Genomic DNA, 24,659 nt, shown 5'->3' on the forward strand with positions numbered 1-24,659 from the left:
GATTTGCACCCATAAGGACCTGAGATTGATCCTTAGAAACTATATTAAAGAAAGTCAGATTCGGTGGCATATGCTTATAACCCCAGTGTTGAGTAGACAGGCAGACCTCTGACAGGCCAGTCAGCCTAGCAGTTATGGAGAGTCTTGGGTGAGTGAGGGAGACTGTCTCAAACAAAAACCCAATACACAGCCATTGTCCTCTGATCTCCACATAGTCACAGATAACGTGCACAGAAACATACCAGAACATGCACACACAGTTAACTTGTGTGCACTTCTTTTATTCTACCCTGGAACTCTTTTATCACTCTTCATTTTGTTTCTCCTTTCCTTTATTACTACTTAGTTTTTCAAGACGGGGTTTCACTATGTGGCTCTGGCTGTCCTGGAACTAGGTCTGTAGTCTAGGATGGTTTCGAACTCAGAGATCTACACGCCTCTACCTCCTGAGTGCTGGGATTAAAGGTGCACAACACCATTCCAGGTTTGAGTCTTTAAATATGACTTAACATATTACTAGAAAGTATATCTTTGATGTAAAAAAAAAATAAGTTAGACTCTAATCTTTGGGGGTTTCTTTCCTTTTCCCCTTTTTATATTTTGGAAGTTTCTTTTTAATGTAGCCCAGGCTGACCTTAAGTGTAAGGGGCTCCTATTTTCCTACTGACAACTCTAAGTGCTGACATTAGAGGTCAGCATGGGGCTAGCGTGGTTGGCTCCCTCTTCCTCCTTATTCCCTTCTTTTGTTTGTCAGGAAATTCATTTGGGTTTTTCATACAGTTGGTTATAGCATCGGTTTTTCCACAGAAGGTTCTGTATTCTGTTAAAACTGATTCCCAGATACACAGCATAGAATAACAATAAGGTGTTGTACTTTGAATTATTTCAGGTTTGGATGGCATATGCTGTTTAGTATTAATCTTGCACTTCTCGTATTACAAACGAGAACAGTGAGTCAAGAGCGTATAAACAACTTGCCAGTGGCCATCACACTCTGGAGAGGCAAGATTGCGTTAAAACCTATCAATTCAAAGCCCAGCAACCCCTACACTGAGGAAGCTGATGCAGGGGGTGGTTGTTGATTAGAGCGCTGGCCTAGCATATGAAATCTGGGATCCACTCCAGCACTGCATTCAACTCGATGTGAACACCTATCATTCAAGCACGTGGGAAACAGAAGCAGGAAGTGACCAGATGCTCCAGCCCATCCTTGGCTATAGTTTTGAGGCCCTATCTAAAACTGAAACATGCAATAGATTTAAAGAACGAATCCCACCTTGGCTTTGGTATATCCCGTCATCCTCTCATCTCCTTCCTGGTGCCCACGCTCTAATCACAAAGAGACTCAGCTGTCCCTACCTCATTGCACTCTGTTCGTTTATGAATGTCATTCTGCATGGCTTTTCCATTACTGAAATCTTCAGTATTTCAGGAAAAACATTCCCCATACAGTACAACTGACAGACGGGCTGTGTGTATCCCGTAAGAACGTAGGCCACACTGTGCTTTCAGTGGGCTAGAAGCATTCCCTGAAATCTTTCTGCTCTGCTGGATAAATTCACATTCAATCAGTTTTTGAAAATATATGTTCAGTTGCCAATGAGTTCACGCTCTGGTGTGCAGTTTATAATATGTGGTTAATGGGCAGGCACGATTCCTAGGCTGCTATTTCGGGCTGTCAAATATCTTTCAAGCCCGGTGATCTATTGATTAAGTCTGAATTCATACATTTTTTTTTTACAAATTTATAACTTTCACAGGATCAAAAGACCTTCACATATGATAAAAATTAATCTGCCAATTAAAAATCGTTGGAACTTTGCTGAAACTGTAGCACACCCACAACAGAAATCGAATGGTATTCAGCGTTTTATCATTTAGGAAAAGGCAATTTAAAGGGGAAAAAAATCATCTGTATATTAGCAGATGTTGAAAAAGCCCGTGGTTTATCTCATTCTCATTACTTGCGACTTTACAGTGAGATTCCTCAGCCCAGAAAAGGGGAACTTAGACCATACAGTGGGTTTAAAAACGAGGGATAGAGACAGGCTTTTCACTGTCATTTTGAGGCCAATGAAGGAAAAATTCAATAGTAAGACTAATTACCACTCAAATAATTATCCTTCCTTTCAAAGCATAACAACTAATCATTATTATGTTTCTATAGACAGCAGTTATCTTTTTATAACACAAATAACTGCAAAATAAAATTAATTAACCTCATTATCCTCTGCCCTAGATGCAGAATCAAAGAAGGGAAGATGGGCTTAATTACGAAGATCATTTAATCAAGTTTGAGCCAGACGTGGGGGAAATCCCCACTCTCTGAGTTTTCCTGTTTCTTTCACTTAGCCTCATCTTAGGGTAAGAGAGGGCCAGCAGGCAATTGTCGGGCCTAGGAAATCTACAGAGAGGCACCACCAAGCAGAGCCTTGTATTCTGTAGCACTAGAGTAGACAAGACTTGTCTAGACTAGACAAGAACAAAGCTGGCAAAAGTCAGCTTCCTTTTAGGAAGCCAGGATTGGCCGTGACCCCTTCATCGCTGACCAGGTAAACTCTTCTCAACTGTGCTCTCCCTAAAATCCCAGCAGAGCACTAGGACCCACACTCAAACAATGGACCTGAAGCTGTTAGGACAAGGGAACTGTTGCCTGATGACCATCACACGCCCTTGGGGTTCCCAAAATTTCCATCATAATTTTTCTTCTTTTTGAGTGCATGTGAGGCTGTGGTATAGGTATATGTGCATGTAAGTTCACATGTGTATACATAAACACGTGGAGGCCAAATATGATGTTTTGTGTCTCTCTTGGTCACAGGAGGCAAGGTCTCTTGTTAGAATAAGCTTGCCAACTCAGGTAATCTAGCCAGCCCATTGGCTCAGGGGAACTCTTCTCCCTCCTGAGTGCTGGTATTACGGGCTAGCTGCTATGTCAGCATGGCTCTTACACAGGTCCTGAAGATCTAAACTCTAGGCTTCCCACTTGTGCATCAAGTGCTTTATCCGCAGAACCTTGTCCTCAGCAATCACCAGAGACTTTCACTCGTCCACTGCTAAGACACTGGGCGAGGCCAGAATGCACAATCTGATTTGAAGGAAAGCTGCTAAGGAAAGAGCCTTTTACATGGTCTATACCTGCTGCCCAAACAACCAGACATGGCGCAGCTTCCTAGGCAGTCCAGTCAGAAGTGCCAAGAACGAGAGAATCAACGTCAGGACTTACCACGTAGGCAAGGTGTGACCTGGTGATTATGGCTGTGTGTTGACTAGCAACAGTCATGCTCAGGGAGGAGCCAGGGGCCAGCCTGGGCTCTCGGTTCTCCGATGGGGACACCTCCACTTTTACTTCTGAGGTTGTCACTGTCAGGCCATCTGTGACTGAGATCTCCATGTTGTCCTCCCAGGCAGGGGAGCCATCGTGTACGTACTGCAGAACGTTTCTCTCAACTTCATCATAGGTGAAAGTGTCACCTTCCAAGGATAAAACAAACCCAAAGCTGTAAAGCCATTGACTTCTGGGAGTGACATTTCTCATTCACACAGCACGTCTGTTCTCCCGACTTCAGAGTGTGCCTAGAATTGTAAACTGTGGGTCTAAGGAATCTAAGCACGACCCAACTTAGGATTCCCTCTGTGTCATCATGGAGGAAGGTTTGCTCAGGCCGTCCTCTCCTATTCTCAAGGTGAGAGGCTGTTTTACAAGGTAGCTCTTTTCTCTGGGTGATAGCTTTAGTGTGTTTTGTTTTTTTAAGGTTTTAATTCATATTGAGCTAATATTGGGCTCTGGGTGGACAATCGTCACTCCTAGTTCTAGAAAAATAAAGAATACACCTATATTCTTCTTGACTCTTCCTCTGATCTAATCTAGGTACTGGACATTTCTTGAAGACTTAAGAGACAGCGCTCTCTGATCTATCGGGTGCATTATTTAAATTTGGGTGTTTAATTTTTTTTAAATTGAAAATGTGAAAATACACTTGAGGGCTCAGAGCTTGGGATCAGTGATGGCCTAGCACAGGCAAGGCCCTTCTTTTGAACACTAGCATTGTGAGGGAGGTCGTTTCTTGATGTTAAAGGTTGTAGTGATTGCATAGCTCAGAGTACTGATTTATAACACATCACCATAGCGGACAAAACAGGGAGTGTGGGAAGTTTTAGGATCACAGAGGAAAACGAAGTTAAATGCAATTCAATTCGACATTTTAAAGTGTAAGTTTGATCAGACTTTCAGAAACCGTCATTCACAAATACTCAGGTTGCTCAAAGTCGTCGGGTCATGGGACTTCTGTTTGTTTGTTTGTTGCTGTCTCAAGTGAAGCATGTCTCCAGTTATGGGCCGCCATAACGGCTGTGGAAACCAACTTGCCAGTGGTCTTCCGGAGCATCCTTGGCAGTTCCAGCTGCTGCAGATTCCTTGCTATGATGACAATTCATCTGTCCCGAGGCTGAGGACTTAGCTTCTTCTTCGTCTTACCAGCTACTCCCTAAGTGCCCAGCTTCAGCACCACTAAAGCTGATAGATGCCGCCCCTAAAATCAGCTCTTAACTCTTTACCAACACCTTCAGACGCCATGTACCGCATACAAGTGCAGGTTCAAGGCAACACGGAGGGAACGGGACAAGGGCGGCTTTATGCTCCTCCTGGGATGTTGCAAAAGCTGTCCTAATGATGATTCTGTTTTCATTACCCTAAAAAGAGTTGCCTTGCTGACTCCCAGGAGTCTATTATTTGTTCTTTAAATTTTTAATCTGCATTTAAGGGCAAAGATTTACCCCACCAGGGAAATTCAGAAGAATGTATTACTACATAATAAACAGACAGACAGACAGACAGACAAAGAGATAGATAGATGGATGGATGGATAGATAGATAGATAGATAGATAGATAGATAGATAGATAGATAGATAGATAGGAGCCTTTCAGGGACTTGAGAAAGCGCAGATTGTGGAAGTGACATACAGCATTCCTGGGTAAGGACTTTACACAAAGAACATTCGTTTTGATATCTAAGGGCTCACTATTTGAATTAAAACACCTAGTTTTTTTTATTGTTTTCTGTGTGCTTTTCTACACTCCCTAAGCAGTCAATATATACTTGAAAATATTTTTAGATTTATTTTATGTGTATGAATGTTTTGCCCGCAGAAATAGATGTGTGACACGTGTGCGTTTTGGTGAACGTCAGGAAAGGGCATTGGATCTTCTGGAACTGGAGTATCGATGGCTGTGAACTACCTGTGGGTGGTGCGGACTGAACCTGGGTTCTATGGAAGAGAAACAAGTGGCCTTAACTGCTGAGCCAACTCTGTGGTCCCAGTACCTTTATCCAGGAAAACACACTAGATATTATGTTAAAAGCCAGCTACACAGCCACACTATTGCACAGTTTGCATAGCCATTTCAAAGTATGTCTCATTTTTAGTGAAGAAACATAGCTAAAATTACCAGAGTCTCAGACAAACACTGTAAAAATTCACATATGAAATTAAGCGAACATATGAACCTCCCTGAAAAGCCAAGAGAACTAGAGGCTCGTTGGCCAATCTCACCTGCGGCTTCCCCGATTTTAGATCATGGCTGGGGCAGGCGGGGGCTGGAGGTACGTGACAGAAGTCTAAAGTCTGGGCTGAAAATGTCATTTCTCCTATTTAAATGCCCAAACACATTTCACCTTTTTTACTAAGTCACATAAAACTAATAATAATTAAATGTTAAAAAACCCTCCAAGTGGACCAGGTACAGAGAAAGCAGCTACCTGCAGACATGGTCACCGAGGACTTTGCTGTGTACTTCACGAGCATGCCGTGCTGTGGAGGTTTCTGAAGCTGGAAGAAGAGCTCTTCCGGCACCACCTCGGCATCTCTCACTACCAACTGCAGGCCTGCGGGAAGGAGAAAGAGAGGCTCGCCAACGATCCACACCACAGGTCAGCTGCACCAGGTCCAGCAGTGAGCAATCCCTAATCATAGAGAAGATGGGAACAGCCCACCCAGCAGTTATGGGGAGGCTCTTTCAAACGTTCCCTTAGAAGTAGGAAGCTCACGGTTCAGAATATCCTTTCCTCCCATCCAAATGAGAGCAAGCACAGGAGGCTGGCCGCAGGCCTGTCCTGACGAATCTCTTTCAGAAATATCCACGAACTGGTCTTGCTTCTCTTCTTACACCCCTTATCCTAAATCTACCGAGAGCTAGGTTTCATGATAGCTGCTCTGGCCACCAAGGAAGCAGTGTATAGCATAGAAAAGACTTTCAAGGTTGTCTAAATGCTCGTTTATAACAGTGTTTACGAACAATTTTTGGTCGAATTGTAGAAATTACAGGATTAACCTCAGGACCAAATCCACATGTAGACAACACACATGGATCTACAGAGTGCACCTAACAAAATATCACAGTGTGTGCTGTTCACTAATAGAATGTCCTTGATTAAAAGAAAACCCACTAAACGCTGTAAAGAACAAACGTATTTGGAAATAAATAGAACCATGCACAAGGTGGGCAGCCGTGGCTCCTCACGGCTTCCGAAGGTCGCCGTGATCGGTCATTTCTGTCGTTTCTGTTCCCTGTCACTTTCTAAACAGAAACCAAAAGCAGTCACTGAAACCTGTTCCCTCAATTCTCTCCTCAGCTTTGTTACTTTACTTTGGAGCAAGGATAACAAATCAAACTCCGGGAGGCTGGGAAATAAATTCTGCTTAGCATTCCATCACAGGGCTGGCCTCTGAAGGATCTATTTCCCCCCTCTCCTGTGCTCAGAACTGCTTTGATTTGCATAAGAATGGGCAGGAGGATGGATGTAGGTAGGAGCCCACACACTCTGGAGGAGGAGGTCACTGCCTTTTGGGCAACCATCAAGAAGTTTAAACAGGAATGCCTCAGCAGTGCAGTCCAATGTCCAAGCCACACTTCTTTCAGGCCCCCCCAGTTCTCACCTAAAGGGGTACGGCCTCCAGGGCTAACTTCCAGCAAGGGAGCCTTGATTTGAAAGGCTGGTGGTTGCCGATCAGAGTGCAGTAAGTGAATGGTGAGGGCCATCTCTGGACTCGTGTGCTGTCCATCCGAAACTGGCAGGAGTAAAGACAGAGGCACAAACACACATGTGAGAAAACTCTGCTAATTAAGATTGAGGTCAACCATCAACTGGGTAGCCTTTCACGGCCTTGGCGAAATATGGAGGAGTCCCTTCAACAGCAGGACTTCCTCTTATCTGACCTTGCCTAGGGAGTTCAAAAATCCTCTACCTGGAGAATGTCATGTAGCCTTAGTTAGACTACAGGTTCAACTTCCTTTCTCTCGATAAGAGACCATTCAGGTAGCATGGGTCCTGAAATGCTTCCCCATGCTAATGAGGCATTTTGGTACCCTAAGCCTTTGACCTTTTCCCATCCTGGATGTTTCCACCTGAGATCCCCAAATTATATAAGCTTTGAATCACCCCAAGTAAAGTTGATCTGCCTCCTTGCAGTTGATCCTGTTGATGTCATTCACTGTGTGTACTCACAGGATTCCAACAACACCCACCCCCACCCCTCATCCCCCATTCCTGTTCGGCATCTCTGATGCCTTTGCACTTGTGGACCAATATTGGTCAGTGATCCCTGAGGGCTGGGAGAAACACACACACACACACACACACGAGATTGAGCACATACATGCAAATATAAAATGAACTTACAGTCTGGTCATCTTTAGCCTATTTCCACAAAGACTTAACACTTTGAAAAGATGTTTTAAAAATAGAAAAAAAAAATAGAGTAACAATTAAGAGTAATTCTACCAACACTTTTTCTATGGATAAGACATGAATGTTCATAAGGACAGAGATGATTTTGAGGTGTGTTAATGGGGAGTAATGTAAAATAAGCACTTGGAAAATAAACAAAAAAGCCCCCTGGACAATCTCATTCAGCTCAGCCTGGCCTCCAACTCACTATCTAGCCAGTGAGAATAACTGAAGTGCTCATTGTTCTGGTCCTGTCTCAACTTCCCAATGGCTACAGTTAAAAATGTGTTCTGAGGGGCTGGAGAGATGGCTCAGCGGTTAAGAGCACTGGATCATCTTCCAGAGGTCCTGGGGTCAATTCCCAGCAACCACAGGATGGCTCACAACCATCTGTTATGGGATATGATTACCTCTTTGGATTGCATTAAGGGAGAGCACTTGTATGCATAAATACATAAATATATCTTAAAAATATGTTCTCAAGTGGTAGCAGCAGACTTTTATTTATGAAAAATTTCCTTGGATCAATTCGTCCTTCCAATATTCTAGAAACAATACTTTCTTTGAAGAACTCCTTTTTAGGAGTGACTCCATTTCATATTTTTTTTTAAAAAAAAATAAGGAGACATCTTCTTCTGTCCAAGCATTTTGCAACATTTGTGTGTCAGTAAGCTGGTCCATTTTACTCTCTCCTTATGTATATATGACCACAAATAGAAGGCATCGTAGACCACAAGTAGAAGTCATCATGGCAAAGCCAAGACCTTATACTTCATTTCCCTGCTTTGTCTCCATCCAAGAGGATCCCCATCTTCTATGAGAAATGAAGGCAGACTCGTCCAACCCTTGACTTTTCCTCTGCATTTCCCAAAGCAGTTGTAGCGAACCCTGGTGCAGTGGATTCTGGTCCACTGGTGTGTGCTCTACCATTGGCTACAGAGAAGGTGGCACTGCTGATGGTGTGAAATGACTTTTCACTTGCAGCTGGTTTGGTTCCCAGGAACACGTTCCTTTCATGTTTTTCTGGACTCGGCAGCAAGTCAGTGGGTATCTGACATCTTAAGTCACAGGAAATGTGGCTCAGGGATAAGGATCTCACTAGGGTTGTTTTAGGTCTGTCCTGGAGACAGATCTAAATATGGAGACTTTACAAGCAAGGGTTCATGTCTGGTCGCAGAGAAGGGCCAAACAGACCCTTGGAAGGAGAGAGGACAAAAATCCACATGAAAATGAAGGTTTCGTGGCTCTGGCCATTTTAATAAAGTGTCAAAATAATTACCACTGTTCCTCTGTGTACGTTTAAGCTCCTTCTCTTTGGAGGATCAAAGACAGAGACTGGGTGACCCTTAACATTGAAGGCTTGTGGACTAACATGCACTTTTCTGTTAATTTCAGTCAACTCGGTATTCTCTTGAGGTTCCTAGGGTCTACGATAGAAATCTCTGTGCTTAGAAAAAGAAATAATTGCAAAACTACGGTTATATTTACTATTGATCCATTGGTTTTACCTTTAAGTAGGAAAAACTCAGGGAGACTTCAACATAGTGGAGGTCAGCAAAGACCAAACACTACAAGAGCTATGGGCCCGATCACACAGCTGTTCACCCTGACCAAACACGACCTTGCCTCCTTTAAGCCAGAAAGCTGTCTACCAGTGAAAATTGCATAATTAGAAATCATGTCACATGGTTGCAGTGTTTTGAAGGCAACTGCAAAAACTGACAATAAAAATATTAAGAATTGCACATCTCCTCCTTCTTAAGGAGCTTCTCTGCTTTCTTCGAGAAACAGTCACACTGCTTATTTAGGCTAAATGCTTCCTGCAGGCCCCATCTGCCTGACGTGTGTTCTTGGCCTAGAACTGCTCTGAAGAAGGCCTGTCCTTACCATGAAGCCAGTGAAGTCGGGAGCACTGACTGCCCTCTCTTCTGAGCAGATGAACCACAACGTGCTGTTCACTCTTACTCTGCAGGTTAATGTCAGGGTGTGGGCTGCTCACTGACTTGTTTCGTTATCTCTCCAGCTCAAAATTCTCTATCCTGAAAGTCCTTTCAAAGGGGCGGCTGCCTTCTTACTAGATTCCAAAAGCATTCTGCCTAAAACACATTCTCCCACTTTCATGCATTCGTGTTCTCTGTGCACACATCACACACACACACACACATCTGCACACACACTCTCTCTCTGCACACACACACTCACACACACACACACACACACACACGCATCACACACACACACACACACACATCATCACACACACACACACACACACACACACACACACACACACACACACACACACAAATTTAAAATCAGCCCTAGACCCATTCTTTTTAGATTTATGGAAGCCCAAGGATCATTTAATTTCAGATCTTCCACCTCCTCAAGGTTTCTGGTTAAAAGGAGGAGGCATGTTGATCCCCTTGCTTTCTGTGACCTATCCTCTTATACCTCGGACCATGTAACTCTCCCATACTGTAGGTCAGGTGTTCGTATTAAAAACTGTCCTGTCCTTTTCCAGTTGTAGACAGAGCATGCAGGATCCTTAGCTTGGAACACAGCACCCATCTTTAGAACATTCCTAGGCAATTCCTAGGATGACCCTGATGGCGAATTGATTTTAACAAATGAAACAACAGCCACTCATGGGTACTGACGGCACGGATCACCTGCAGGTCACTCACTAGACATGGGCTGACAGGGAGTTCATGCAACTGTGGTGCAACACGGAAGCTTACTACACGATGCTTCCCATCAAAGAGAAAAGAAATGCAAGGGAGTTGGAGTAGAAAAGCCTTTTCTCTCCCATGATTTTTTCCCTCATGAAATATCACAGGATCCAAGGATGGGTGATTCGAACACCCATGCTAATCCCCATGAAACAGCTGCCTTAGAAGTCAGCCAACTCCATTCTAACCTGAGCAAGAATAGCCTTTCCTTGTGCCCTGTATAGTGCAGTATGAAGCAAACCTGGGATGTAGAAATTTCTAGAAGACTTTTCAGTTGATGCTCTGGGTCCACAGACTTTTCCCTCCAGAGGCATTTAATAAGTGACATCAATTAAGACCTTGTATAACTATTACACACCAGCTGGGTTTAACACATAGATGCTTACATAACAACTACTGGACTGGAGGCTGAACGTATATTGTGATGATAATCTCCATTTTGGATGAAGTATTCAGGTAGAAAGGTAATAGGAAACCTTCCGAGTGCAGACTGAACTCCAGGTGGTGGACCCCAACTTTTAAAATCTTAACTGCTACGTTTCTTTCCAGTAAATATTAGACACTTTCTACTAGGGCTTAAATAACATTAACATTTGCCATCTTTAGTAGTTTTTTTTTCTATGAATACAAAATTAAGCCATTGCTATTTGATTAACCATATAATTATTTTAGAAGAGACGTGTTTCAGAGAGAAGTCACATAACATTTTTTTAGGAATCAAAACAGAAGGATTGTAGTGGGAGGACACTCTCTTGTCTCTAATAAAGCTGAGATCAAAGTCTTTACCTGTGAAGTAAAATCTCACTGATTCTGGGAGACCTGAAAGAGAAAGAGAAGAAAAATCAGTACTCTAAACACTTTGGGATCAGAGAGAGAAGGGGGAAAGGTACAAACTATAGAACAGTGGTTAGGGAAGTAAATGATGTTTAAATCTAATCTGTTTTGGCTTAAGAAACGATCAGGAGGTCCTTTGCTCATGAAATGTTAGATTTAATGATGCCAGCATTAATTTTAAGTGTAAAAAGGATATTCACACTGAAAAAATTGGATGTCACAGCAGTTAGGGTGACTTGTAATACATTCATTCAGATCCTATTTTATTAGTACATAAAATCCTACCAACTGGTGAGTGTAGGTAATGTATAATACTGGCAGTGTGCAGTGGGGGCAGGGGTGGAGGGGTCCGTCAGTTCCATTGTAGAACCGAGTGACATCTGGGACATCGATTTATACACTGGAACCATGAGAGATTTATGTTGTGGCATTTGTCTTATAGATTAGACAGGACCTGGCTCTTCTATTCCCCCTAAAGAGACTCGTGGAACTAAGACAAGTGCAGCAGACTTGGAAATTACTTTAACCACTACTGACGTGTTTTCTTTCCCTCTAATCCCAGGACAGCCCAAGTTTCCTGTAAAGTAGGTCTTATAAAGCAGGGGTTAGAGAACCGTGAATAGTTCCATGGGCTATTAGCTAACCAGTTACTAAATACCATGGGTCCTCCTCTGAGAAAGGCTTCTTCCTGCCCCTGGGGATTTTTGATCTCATTGAGGAGTTAATCATTTTCTGGACAATTGAATTTATGCTACGTGATCACAAAGACTAGTTTATGTTTACCATATCCAAAAAGAGAAACCCTACAATTGTTTAACCTGTGGTCAATTTACTAAAAAAGCAAGCAAGCAAGCAAGCAAGCAAACACAAACACTAGCTGCTTTGTTTGAATAAATTTACAATATAAAAGTAGTCCCACTACTTATAAAGTTTTACAACACATACTCCTTAAACTCTATAAGAAATGGACACAAAGACTTTTAGAGTCACTCCAAGGCACAGAACATGGGGGCTGTGCTGACTGCTGGGCTGATGGTGAAGACAAAGTAGACAGAGTTCAGGATTCTGCTGCAGCGGAAGGGTGTGCACCGACTTCAATAAATAACCCAATTTCACCAGTTTGTTTCCTACTCAGTCTTGGTTTTCAGGTTTAGTCTTGACTTCCTCTGTCTCCCTCCCACCACCAGCATAATATTTTTATTAATTGTTTGGGAATTTCTACTCAACCTTTCACAAGAAAACCTTTGTACGTTGTCCTCTGTCAAGTCCTAGAGCTCATGTGGGAAGACACCTGCATCCCCATGCATACATAGACTCTGCCCTGAGAGACTGCAGTCCTCAGAGGACTCAGTTTCCTACTCCAGCCTCCTCGTCAAGTCCATTCATGTCACTGTGGTGAAGGAGTTCTCATGAAAACCATTTCCCGTAGTTTCAAACGCCCACAGAGCTCTTCGTGCTCTTAACATGTTATAAACCCAGAACTTTACAACCTTCTGTGGAGTATGAAGTCTGACCTATGTCTCCTCTCAGGCCCATCCCTGCCTGCTCTGTTAGATGCTGTACATCACAGCAGTACTGTGGCCTCCTTTGAAATCGCTACTATGCTACATTTTCTTTTACTCTAGGAATCTTCTCCCTGCATCCTCCCCACATGCACCCTTGGCTGTGTTAGCCACTTTGTCAATAGCTCCATGCACAGACATGGAATCCTCAGTCTACGTCAGTCCTTATGTTTAACTTTACCACTGAACCCTCCTCCTCTTTTCCTCTTATTTCAGTCTACAACTAGATATTTATTATTGTGACTATTTACCTCATAGTCTCTACACTTAGCCCCATAATCAGCCCAAGAGCGGGGGCAATGGCTCTTTTTGCTTTCCACTGTATCTCTGACCCCTCATCCAGAGACTGACACACCAGAGTCAATAAAAGTTGGTTGAAAGTATGCCTATCTGTGTGAATTCATGATTAAAAAAAGAAAGACAGATCTGAGCCCAAGCCTGTACAGGTTGATAGGGACCAAGTTATTTTGAACAGGGAGAAGAGTGTCGCCAAGCTCTCTGTACGCAGGTTTTGGGGAAGAGGTGGAGAACCAGACATAGATGGAGAGACTCGGTGTCTTAAGGCAGAGACAGAAGCGTTACCAGCAAATGAGAAGGCCATGAACTCCTGGAGGTGGGGAGGTGCTGCGGGAGGGCGGTACATGATTTGACCTTGGTTTATCTCTTCCTGAGTGAAATACCGGATAGGAGAGTTAGGCCGGCTTCTGTGTTCAATGACACCTGGGTAGGAAGAGACAGATATAAATACAGACAGTAACTTTTGGATGACAGGACAGCCAGGCCCACCAAACCTCCCTTGCTGGTGAGTGAGAGTCTTGATCATTCGGGAGCAGTGGCTCCTGAACTTGTCCTACACTTCTGCTGTGAAGTTACTCAAGAAATGGACAGATCTGCAGCCAGGAGGTGGTTCAGCCAGTAAAGTGCTTGCTATGCAAGCATGAGGACCTGACTTTGAATACCCAGCACCCACAGCTGAGCATAGCAATGCCCACTTATGCCCGGTGTCGGGGAGAGAGAAATGGAAAGAACCCCTCAGGCTTGCAGGCCACCCAGCAGCCTAGGTAATGTCCAGATTCAGCGGGGAAAACTGCTTCACTAATAAGGTGGACAGCGAGAGATACCTGATGCCCACTTCTAGCCTTCACAGGGACACGTGCTGCTCATTTACACGCATCCGCACATACCGGAACACATGTACATAAATATGCACACACATCTAGATGATAGGTAGAGAGATAAATAGATGATGAATACATAGGTAGATAGATGATGGGTGGATAGATACATAGATGATGGGTAGATAGATAAAAATAAGGGTTAGAGAGCAAGTAAGAATGAGAGAGAGAGAGGGAGAGAGAGAGAGAGAGAGAGAGAGACAGAGACAGAGACAGAGACAGAGACAGAGACAGAGACAGAGACAGAGACAGAGAGAGACAGAGACCCAAATAGTCTTTATTGTAGTTCAGGGCATATAAACTATGCATGGTAAGGCGTAAATCACTGCCACTAATACAGTTCAGTGCATGCGATTTTCCATAAGTGGACTGCACACTGCTGTCACTATGAAACTTCCAACCCCACGCATTTCAATACAGAAAAGGTCCCTAAGACACGGGGCCAACGTTATCTCCTAGTGAAGTGCTAAGGAGATGCTTTTCCAGGTTTCCTTTTATCTTTAGACACTGCTCCATTTCTGTGACGATCTTTCTGTGAAGATCTGTGTAGGTCTTGACTGCTCTACGTCAAGACTCAGTTTATGATCAAAGCGTTCACGGCCGTGGGACGGCCTGCAGTTCAGCAACTTCTCAGGCCTGGAATTATCCTGTGTTCATCTCTCCCACCTTTTTAGTGTTTAGAAGAGGGGCACGTGAGGGTTTTGGTGTTGAACTCACTCACTTTCTGAGACTTGCAGTCCTTCTGAAAACTCACACCCTGGGAGGAACCTCTAGATACAACAATGTCTTTTCATTTCCTTAGCTTTTATCAAGGGGCAGTGGCGTTTTATTATTACACCCCTTTTTCTTCTTGGGGATGAGAAGGCGTCCTTCCTGCTTGTTGGAGAGGCTGCCTCAGAGGCAAGAACGGAGCTGCTGCTATGGAAGTTGACCTCCCCACGACCTCTCCGAGGCACAGGCTTCATTAGTTAAGCCCAGCAGTAAGAGAACGAGAGGCTGGACGCTGATGACAGGCGCCACCTGTCCTCCGACTGTGGTTACGTTTCCAGTTTTTCCCATGGGAAGAATGACTTATCCAATCGGAGAAGGCTCATCCGAGTCCATGTGGCTCGTCGCCCTTTAGACTTTGACAGAAACTCTAGTCACTAGTTCATTTTGAACTGTTTGCCTGTTCAGATCTCTTCAGAACCCTTTTCAGACAATGCCTGTGTGTGTCTAGTTCTGTAAGTGGGCTGGCGGGGGGACATCATGACTCCGGTACAGCTCTGTCAGAGCCCAAGACAATATACAGCTCACTGCTTTTCACACCCCTTACCCCCCATAAGCCTCGCTGTGTAAAGAAGCAGGCAAAAGTCCAGAGGACCGGCCCAGAATCACAAGGCAAGAGCGTCACTCGGAAACCCCTTTCCTGCATAGCTTACCTTGGTTTGGATGCAGAGGTACGGTAATGTTGTATATTATCTTTCCACTGGGACTCTCTGCCTTCCCAAAGGATAAGGACTGAGGGTGAATGACACTTAGGCCATCCTCACGAGCCTGGAGGGAATGGAGAAAGCAAGGAGGAAAATCAGAAGCATGCTGACAGCAAAAGCCAGAGGCAAAACCAAATCTTATAAAGACAACAAAACCAAGTTTGCTGTGGGCTTCGGTACTCGTCTCACTTGTCAAGATCATCTCCAAAAATTTAAATGAAGGATCTGGCCTCTCACACTGTGAAGGTGGTCAGTACAGAAACCTTTCAGGTGACCCAAGGCTGAGCAAGTTTCCTTACTCTGACTCCTTCCTCCATCGCAGCCGTCCAACGTATGTCAGAGCACGCTGTCGCTGTTCTGATATGATTATAGCTTCCCCAGATGGAGCCTGCAGTAGAACACTTAAAAAATAAGGTACCATGGCTGGTCCATCACAGCTGGTTCACTGTGTCTGCTCCTCGAACTTCACAGGCTAAGGGAGAATCTGGGCTCCATTGAGAGGGAGGGTCAGGCTGAGAGGTTGAAGTCTTAGCCCCACGAGGTTCTTGAGAGGACTGCTGTGCCCCAAGTCAGACTAATGGGAGCTGTTCATTATTCTGGCTTCGAAGGGCTAAAGATGAGCCCAGCTCATGCAGCATAAGTGGTCAGCCACTTACATTCAAAACATCTGCTTATTAAAGCACACGAAAATCCTCTCTGTTATCTTCGCTTCTATTGTGCTACTTACGGGAGCTAAATTCTACCATTCACTTCTATGTTTCAATGAGCAAGGAGAGCGATGGTGACTGGACAGTGTGCCTGCAACTTCCTCCAGCCAGATGGCATTTCCTCTGCTCATAGTCTCACCTCAGAACCATGACAACATCCAGAAGCGAAAAGGGTCGGACTCTCATCTCCTGCATGGCGGTGAGTTGAGGACAGCTGCCACAAAGCCAGCGTGTCAACAAATATTGTGCACCTAGGTCTGGGCTTGGGTCACAGGTGCTTCGTCAAAAGGGAACAAAGCAGCCTGCCCACTGCAGACTCTTCAGGTCTGACCCGGAAGGTAGGGTAGAGGTTGAAATGCTCTCCTGCCTTTAAAGCCCTGCTCTGTTCAGAAGGAATTTCCCCCATTTAGAAGAGGATTAAGTGGAGCTCACTCCTGCTCATAGGAGGGTGTGTCATTCTTATTTTTAACCATAAAAAGCTGAGGGCTCCAGTTGCTCTGTAATTGTCCCACAGGCATAGCTATCCCAGGGAGAGGCAGCGTCTGCAGGTTAGGACAATCCCCCACAGTAAAGAATCACATTTCAGGCCCTTGCACAGGTCTGGAATGTAATGAGCAAGAAAATTAGAATTTCCAACAGCAGCTGGTCTCCCCCACCCTCCTATGCTAACATAAAACAAGTAGGGACAACAAATTAAAAATATATGCCCCATAAAAAAATGTTTACAGACCATCCACGTAGGTACTGATAAATATACAAAAAGTACAGCTTCAGCGCCATGCACAGCATGGCTCAGCATCTTCCAATGTCAAAGCCACTATAATCAAATATTCTCAAAGTGCCATGGAATATGTCTGAAAAGTCAAATGCTTCTAAACAATAAAGTGATAGGAAGATAATTGTTATAAACATAGGACGACTGAAAAGGGAAACAGGTTCTAGCCAAGGCATTCTATTTTAGAACTTAAAGACTCTATGTCTGTGATACATCAAGTTAGTCCATTCTAATTATTTGGAATATTCAATATCCATAAATTAAAGACACCAGGAAGTGGGAGATTAAGCTTCGTGGAGACAATTATAGAAGATATTTTTTATAACATTTGGCCAAAGATTAAGAATAGTAGTTTTCGGGGCTGGAGTGATGGCTCAGCGGTTAAGAGCACTGACTGCTCTTCCAGAGGTCCTGAGTTCAATTCCCAGCAACCACGTGGTGGCTCATAGCCATCTGTAATGAGATCTGATGCCCTCTTCTGGTGTGTCCGAAGATAGTGACAGTGTCATATATGTTAAATAAATAAATCTTAAAAAAAAAAAAAAGAATAGTAGTTTTCATCATACCCTACGACCTCTGATGACATCTAGAGTCCAAATCCTTCACCTGCTGCGGTCCCTGCTCTGCTCAGAGCCAGCCTTTTCCTGGCATTCTCAATGGCTTCCCACGGCTCTCGCTTTGCCTAGTGGCTGTTCTCAGCCACAGTACCAGGAGGACATTGGGTCTTGTTCCTCACCCGCCATGGCTTTCCCCGGCATGCAGCACAGAAGCCAGGTTCTCACAGTGAGATCGTATGTTCCAGATGCCTTTTGGAAACCCATCCCAGACTGAGGCCGCCATGTCTACTATGTTCCTGACCCCAGTGAAAGGCGCAGCTGTATTCTAGGAACCAGGGTCTTTGTGTATCCAATTGGCTGTGTCTCTAAATCTCTCCATTTATAATTGCTTTTTAGCTTTTTAGTCATCTTAGCTGTTGCTAAGTGTGGAGTGTTGTTGACTATAATGCATGTTGCTCTACAAAAGAGCCGTAGAACTCTGCCGCCCTAGATGACCTAGACGCCACATCTACCAAGTAGCTTCTCCTCTGCCCTTCTCTACTCTCCTCCCAACCCTGGAGACCACCGCTCCGCTTTCCTTTCCTACAAATCTGACTGCCTACACCGCTGCATGGGGGAGCCAGATCTTATTGGTCATAGCTTGTTTCCCTTTGAGTGTTTAGAGGTTTACCCCTCTTGCACCTTATGACAGGATCGCCTTTTACTATATGGCTGTATCATACCGTATTGTGCAAGTGCACATGTGCATACACAAACACACACACCTCACCCCGAGGTTTCTTTATCTGGTTTTCTCGACTGATGGACACTCAGGTTATTCCCAGCTCCCGGCTACTGGGAAGAATCACTGGGACTTGCTAGAACTGCAGATTATTGACTCTGCAACCAGACTCACTGAATTAGGAAACTCAGAGTGAGTGCTAATGTATTTTAATAACTCTCCAGGTGACTCCAATACATACTTAAGTCTGAGACCTTAAGAACCCTGGTCTAGAAATAATTACACTCAACCGCTCAGCTCCTCTCCTAGAGGGAGCCCCTGTGATTTCCCTGTGCTTCACCACACAAGGCACTTGCTCCAGAATGGTTGCTCTGCTGTGGCCTTCAACACAGTGTGACTCCTCTGCTGATTTCTTTGCCTGGCTCTTCCTAGATGCAAGGAGCCCTGAACTAGAAACTGTGTTTTAAGGTCACCGACTCTCCTGTGTCTTCTTCAGTGCTTGTCATAGGCACTCGGAGGAAATAAGGAATAAACAGAAGGAGACGCCTTTCAAACACACCTGTGAAATATTTGTACGTACGATATAAAAATATTTCATCTGTATTTACCACACGTCTTCACAATTTACCAAATATGTGCAAAGTTTAAGCGTTTAGATGAGCTCGAATCACTGAACTGAGGCTGTGTTTCGTCACATATAACAGGGATGCCCTACAGTTGTGGCGCTAATTAACGTCAAAAGGAATAGCAACTCTGTATGTTCTAAGTAATGTAAGCCAAATCGCATTTTACAGTAAACTGACTTTTGAGAAACGCGAGGTTCAAACAGACAGACCTAATCTGCAAATGTGCAGCCAGAGATTAAAGCTGAAGCAAGACGAAGTCTCCTTAGGAGACCCTGGCGAAGCAAAGGGTAGCAACCCCATGGCTGCTGGCCCATTTCTTCCCCCTTTTCCAGACTCAAAATAACAGTGCCTTGCATTTGGCAAGGAATGCGTATGCACATTTTTCTTCACAGTTTAGAGAAAATTCTGATCCAAGTTCCTCCAGTCAGAATGATGAATTATAGACTTTATAATGCTGCTGAATTATGATTTCTTAAAATTACAGTTTATGCTGGAAATGCCGATACTAGCTATTCATTAAAAACTTTCTGCTCTCCTCCTTTATGTCTCTGTCATTCCTGGTCCCGTAATTTCTGAAACTATCGCTGTTCGCTTTGTTGTGGCTCAAGGCTGCTATCTTACCTCAAAGTGTAATTATGTGGGTGTTAACTAAAACATGGGCCCGTAATAATTAATTTACAGGGGTTTGCATGCTCATGGCTCTGTCTGAAAGAACAATCTAGCATTCCATTTACCCTCGAAACAGTGTTATGGTGTATTTAGTACTTCCTGCTTGTCTTAGTTGAGTTTTATAGGCCAATCCAGGCGGTACCTTCCTTCACACAACCCAACCACTGCCATTGCAATATGATATTGACATCGACAATACTTATGCTCAGGAATCACGCAATTGAGCCATTAGAATACGGCAATGAAGATCTTAGCGTCTTAGGTTCACTTATGATTTTATGTCTGGCCTGTCTTTTATGCATCCCATGGGTCATGGTTGGACACGAGTGCTAGATCTTTCCATGGGTCACATTTCTTTCCACAGAGCACACAAGGTCTTCTGGGATTGGGTGTAATGATCTTCACACCTCCAAAATGTTTTCCTCATTTCTCTCACTATCGACTATTTCTCGGCCATCGCTGACTTTCTCACCTCAGGGTCTTCCATGTGCTCTGGAAGTCCTTGGCCATCCCTATTCCACCCCACCTACCTTCCTCATCCTAATATTCACTTGGCTAATGGATTGTTCCTTATTTCTCTAGCGTTGACACCGCCACCTTCTCTAGGAAGCTCTTACACTACAAAGTCAGCTTCATGTAGGGCTTTAACACACAAGTGCTTCTGTGGTTTGGCCGTGCTACCGCTGGCAGAATAATCACACCCTAGAGGTGTATTAGAACCCATGAAGCTTCTTTTAAGTACTCAGGTAGCTGTATGGAGTGCTGTAGGAGGCAAAGGGCGATGGTTGGGTGGTCCAGATGGGTTCTGCATAATCTTTTATTCTGGTGGGACTCTAAGTTCCTTTATCAAGCTAGACTCTAGGGTCTGGGTTTTGGGCAAAGCATCTGCTATATCCCACACCAGGGCACTGGCTCCCTTTGCTTCTGCACGAGTGAGTACTTTGTTCAAGAGGGAAACATTAGCCCTCCCATTGAACTCACAGTCATATGGAGAGATGTTCCCAGGGAGAGTTTAGGTGCCTCCAGTGCCTGAGGTAAGATTGCAATGTTGAACATGTGGCTTTGCGGGTGTTCCTGGGCATTGGTGGCACTGGACACCTGAGAAACAAAGTAATCATGGTAAGTCATTTTCCACTGGGCAGAACATGCTTACCTGTAACCTCCCTACCGAGCCATCTGCCTTTGAATTCTATATGCACCAAATCACAACGCTTATTCTATTCTTTATATTTTATTGCTAAGCGTTTACTGATTATAAAACAGCCACATAACCATTTCAGGCAGGTTCTAGAAACCCATGAGAATATACATGGAAAGAAAATATAGAATTTCACTACCTAGGGTTGTTAGTAACACATTGAAGCATTTCAGATTAGTTCTCTAATTTCACATGCCCTTGGAATTCTCTTTATTTAACTCAATGCTGTGACATTTTGCTGTAGTAGTAAACAGTCTTGAAAGTGGGTAACTTTTCTGGCTATAGAACATGTTTACCATATGTCTATTGCATGTTATTTTTAATCTCATTCTTTTCCTCTTTACCCAGCATAGACACTGACACATGGACCATTAACCATACATCCTATCCTCATAGCTGTACACTAGTAACATTTACAGTTGGGCAGTGATCACAAAATCCTCTTTCTTTCTCTTTCTTTCTTTCTTTCTTTCTTTCTTTCTTTCTTTCTTTCTTCCTTTCTTCCTTCCTCCCTTTCTCTCTCTCTCTCTCTCTCTCTCTCTCTCTCTCTCTCTCTCTCTCTCTCTCTCTCTTTCTTTCTTTCTCTTCAAAATGTTGTTAGCTGTGCCAAGGTGGAAGGATGATGCACTGGAGCCTAACAGAGCTAACTGGTGAGACCCAGAACTATGTGTTCTCCGTCGCTTTCTCTAGCTCCTCCTCAGTGCTCCGAAGATGCTGCCTCAAGTCTCTCATGTCTCCACTGTTTCCTCAGGCTTGTCACACCAACGGTGGAGACTTGTGTGGCTACCGGTGGTTATGTGAGGTCATTATGACAGAAGGCAGGGTACTATATCCTGTACCACCAGGAAAAGCATCGTCTCAGCTTTCCTCTAGATTATGTCGGATGCCCGCAGGGAAGTTTTGGGATAGCCGGATGCCTTCAAGGAGATGGTACTCTTACATCATTGCTGTACGTGATACCAATGACCACAACTACACTTCACTGATCAGTTAGTGTGAACTCAGTTCTTATTAGCTTTTCAAAGGCGATCTTCCTATTCCTCACAAAGCAATAATGTCATTCCACTTGTACAGGGGAAATTGGAGAGAAACAGACAGAGCAATGTCTCAAAGTCAGAATAATAAATGGCTCAGTTGGGTTTATACTCTTGCCATTGACCAAGACGACCTTGGTAGATTTAAGAAATTAGGAGTTGGGGAAGATATTTTATTCTATTGCTAAGGCAAATAAGCAACATTGGTCAGGTTGTGAAACGTGGGTATATTAACCGAGCGAATGGCTCAGACTAGCTTCCCTGTAACTGTAATGCTGGTGTTTTTCAAACCACATCTTCTGAGACGGTGTCAACAGGATCTGAATACACACGCTATTTTCTTACAGCAAAAAAATGCCTATGGATGCGTTGCCTTCTCACTAGACCGTCTCTATTTAAAAACGCCACTCGCCTTCCATAAATCCCATCATGCGTACAAAGTAACAGATGGGCTACATTGATGGCTCATGACAGCGAATCAGCATTAAAATAGAGTTAACTCTAGGCAGCTCATTATATTACATTTCCTGCTTTAAAGGGAGGAAAAAGGAAGGGGAAAAAAAGCATCATGACAACATACTTTTGGTTTAAAATCTTCCAGAGACGCTAAGATGATAAATGGGAAAAGTTACTAACCAGTTACTTTAGCGCATGGATAAAGTGTCTGTGTACTTCGGATCAAAATAGGAGGTAAAATATACCTACAAAGTAATGAAACTTTAAGAAGAGACAGAGACCCTTTTATGTCCAGGCCAACATCATCTCAGAGTCATTTCACAGTCAGAATAGAGATGCTGTCCCTGTTCAAAATCCCACAACCCCCACTTCTCTGAATGCTTCCACAGGGAGTGTCCAAATTATAGTTTTAAAAAAGTCAAGCTCACTACCTCATAACTAATATTCTTAAGCAGGAATAGTTACTACCCTTTGACCTACCACACCACAGGTTGGATGATGTTTAGTTAATTTGTTACAGTGTGAACCCATAGGCCTAAAAGGATACTCTGTCATGCTTAAGGATGTTTCTAAAGAGTATCACAAACACGTTGAAAGCTATTTCAAGTGAGAGTTCTGTCATGCTTTACGTAAGAAGTGTGAAGACGCTACAGGGAACCACTTTGTAAGTGGTAATGTCCAGTCGTATGTCATAAATCTAGCAGGCAAGTGAGTTGAGTTTGTTTGGTTTGAGACTGGGTTTCATGTATCTCAGGCTGGCCTTGAACTTGTTATGTAGCTGAGGCCCTTGAATTTCCAATCTTTGCACATAAGAAGTGTAGAAGTATAGATACATGCCGCGACATCTGCCTTAAGAAGTCCTCTTTTTTTCCCTTTCCCTAAATCAGGACCTTCTGGCTTATTTTCATCATTTTTTTATTTTACTCAGTAATCAAATTGCAAGGCAGACTGCTGTCATTTCAAGCAGGTGCTTAGAATCCCTTTCCAGGGAGAGACTCCATAGTGACAGCACGCAGTCTCGACCCCTGTGAAGGGGAAGGCAGATCTGCGGGGGTCTAGTTTGCTGAGGTGACTTCTTCTGATTGAGGTCTTTGCCTCTATCCTCGCTCTTTCTCTGAGGACTGCTGCCGTCCCAGGTGCTGAAATTGAGAAGTTAACTGGAGCAAAGGCCACAGAGCATTTGTTCGCTTTCAGACATTCAATGTGCTGAAAATAACCTCGGTTTAATAGTTTCCATATTTCTATCAACCCTCTCTTTGGAAAAGCACATGATTTATGCAATATAAATTAGTCAGGCAACAAGAACACACATGCCAGGCATTAGAAGTGGGGTGCTTTCTTAGGTGATAGAACACTGTAGTTTGAAAGGAACACCATGTGGACTGAACACCATGAACAGATTTATTTCCTGACGTCTTGTAAAATTCTCTGTTCTGCTTAAACAGCCTCTCACACACAGTCCCTTATTTCTTAGCATTTCTGTTTAAGTTTTCTTCTACGTCCTTTTTGCTCTAGGTGTGTCTAAGGCTGTCATTCTTTTCAAAGAATCAGCCTGGTCCTCATTGTCACTCCCCCTGCTTTTTAAGAGAACAAATTTCTCCTTTTTTTTTCCGTGTGCTTTGCTAGGCCCTCGTGTCAAACATTTGGTCCACATAGTTTTGTGTTCTCCTACTCAGTAATAAACAGTACCACCATTTTTCTTTTGAATACAATTTTATATACTCTATGTAAGTCTTCACAAGTTATGGTCTCCTCGATGGTTCTTAATAGCTTACTTCTTTGGTTTCCTTTAAGAAAACTTAAACTATATGGCGAGTTTTAACAACCATGTTTCCTTTTTTGGTATGACTTGGTTTATACCCACCACCATCAGAATGAACCCACTATTCCTTGCTATTCTTTAGCGTTTGCAGTTCTCCTTATGGTCTGGCCTATCATCAAATTTTAATTAAAGATAATCACAGATCCCTGGGTAGTGCCTATTCTCTTTCACCTGAATAGACACATTTACAAAACTCTTAATGCTGTTAATTACGCTTCCCTCTTCTAGACAGACAGTCGAAGAGAGTGGCCCATGCAGTCTGCGAATGGGGGTGGTGAGGATGCGGAGGGCACCTGGAAGTGGAAGGAGTCACTCTGAGCCGGGGCTCCCGAGTGTCTGTACCACACGATGCCATCATCGATGTCCTGCTGGCTGAAGGTACTGACGGGGGTCGTCATCCTTCCATCAGGCAGGTGATGCCCTTCCTCGGCAGGACCGGCTGGACTGTCTGCAGGCAGATTCATCAGGAGGACCACCTCCCCTAGAGAAGCACAGGCCATACTGTTAGAGCTCTGGGGAAAGCATGCTGGAGACATCCCTCCTTCCCAACATTCCTTCTTTAAGCACTGAAGAAATCTGTCTGCCTTTATC

General features: G+C 43.8%; 1 protein-coding gene across 1 annotated transcript in view; it reads right to left on the minus strand.

Moving 5' to 3' along the window:
* Fras1 (Fraser extracellular matrix complex subunit 1) overlaps window positions 1-24,659 on the minus strand; it is a 250,306-nt gene that overhangs the window by 83,514 nt on the left and 142,133 nt on the right. The window contains exons 30-37 of the mRNA XM_032916779.1: window positions 24,362-24,549; window positions 20,540-20,656; window positions 15,453-15,567; window positions 13,439-13,576; window positions 11,247-11,279; window positions 6,938-7,069; window positions 5,761-5,886; window positions 3,227-3,474 (exon numbers count right to left, since the gene is read on the minus strand). Of these exons, the coding sequence (XP_032772670.1) occupies window positions 3,227-3,474; window positions 5,761-5,886; window positions 6,938-7,069; window positions 11,247-11,279; window positions 13,439-13,576; window positions 15,453-15,567; window positions 20,540-20,656; window positions 24,362-24,549 (1,097 nt within the window). The remainder of the gene's footprint in view (window positions 1-3,226; window positions 3,475-5,760; window positions 5,887-6,937; window positions 7,070-11,246; window positions 11,280-13,438; window positions 13,577-15,452; window positions 15,568-20,539; window positions 20,657-24,361; window positions 24,550-24,659) is intronic.

The sequence above is a fragment of the Rattus rattus genome, chromosome 11 (assembly GCF_011064425.1).
Source record: "Rattus rattus isolate New Zealand chromosome 11, Rrattus_CSIRO_v1, whole genome shotgun sequence".
Taxonomy (NCBI): Eukaryota; Metazoa; Chordata; class Mammalia; order Rodentia; family Muridae; genus Rattus; species Rattus rattus.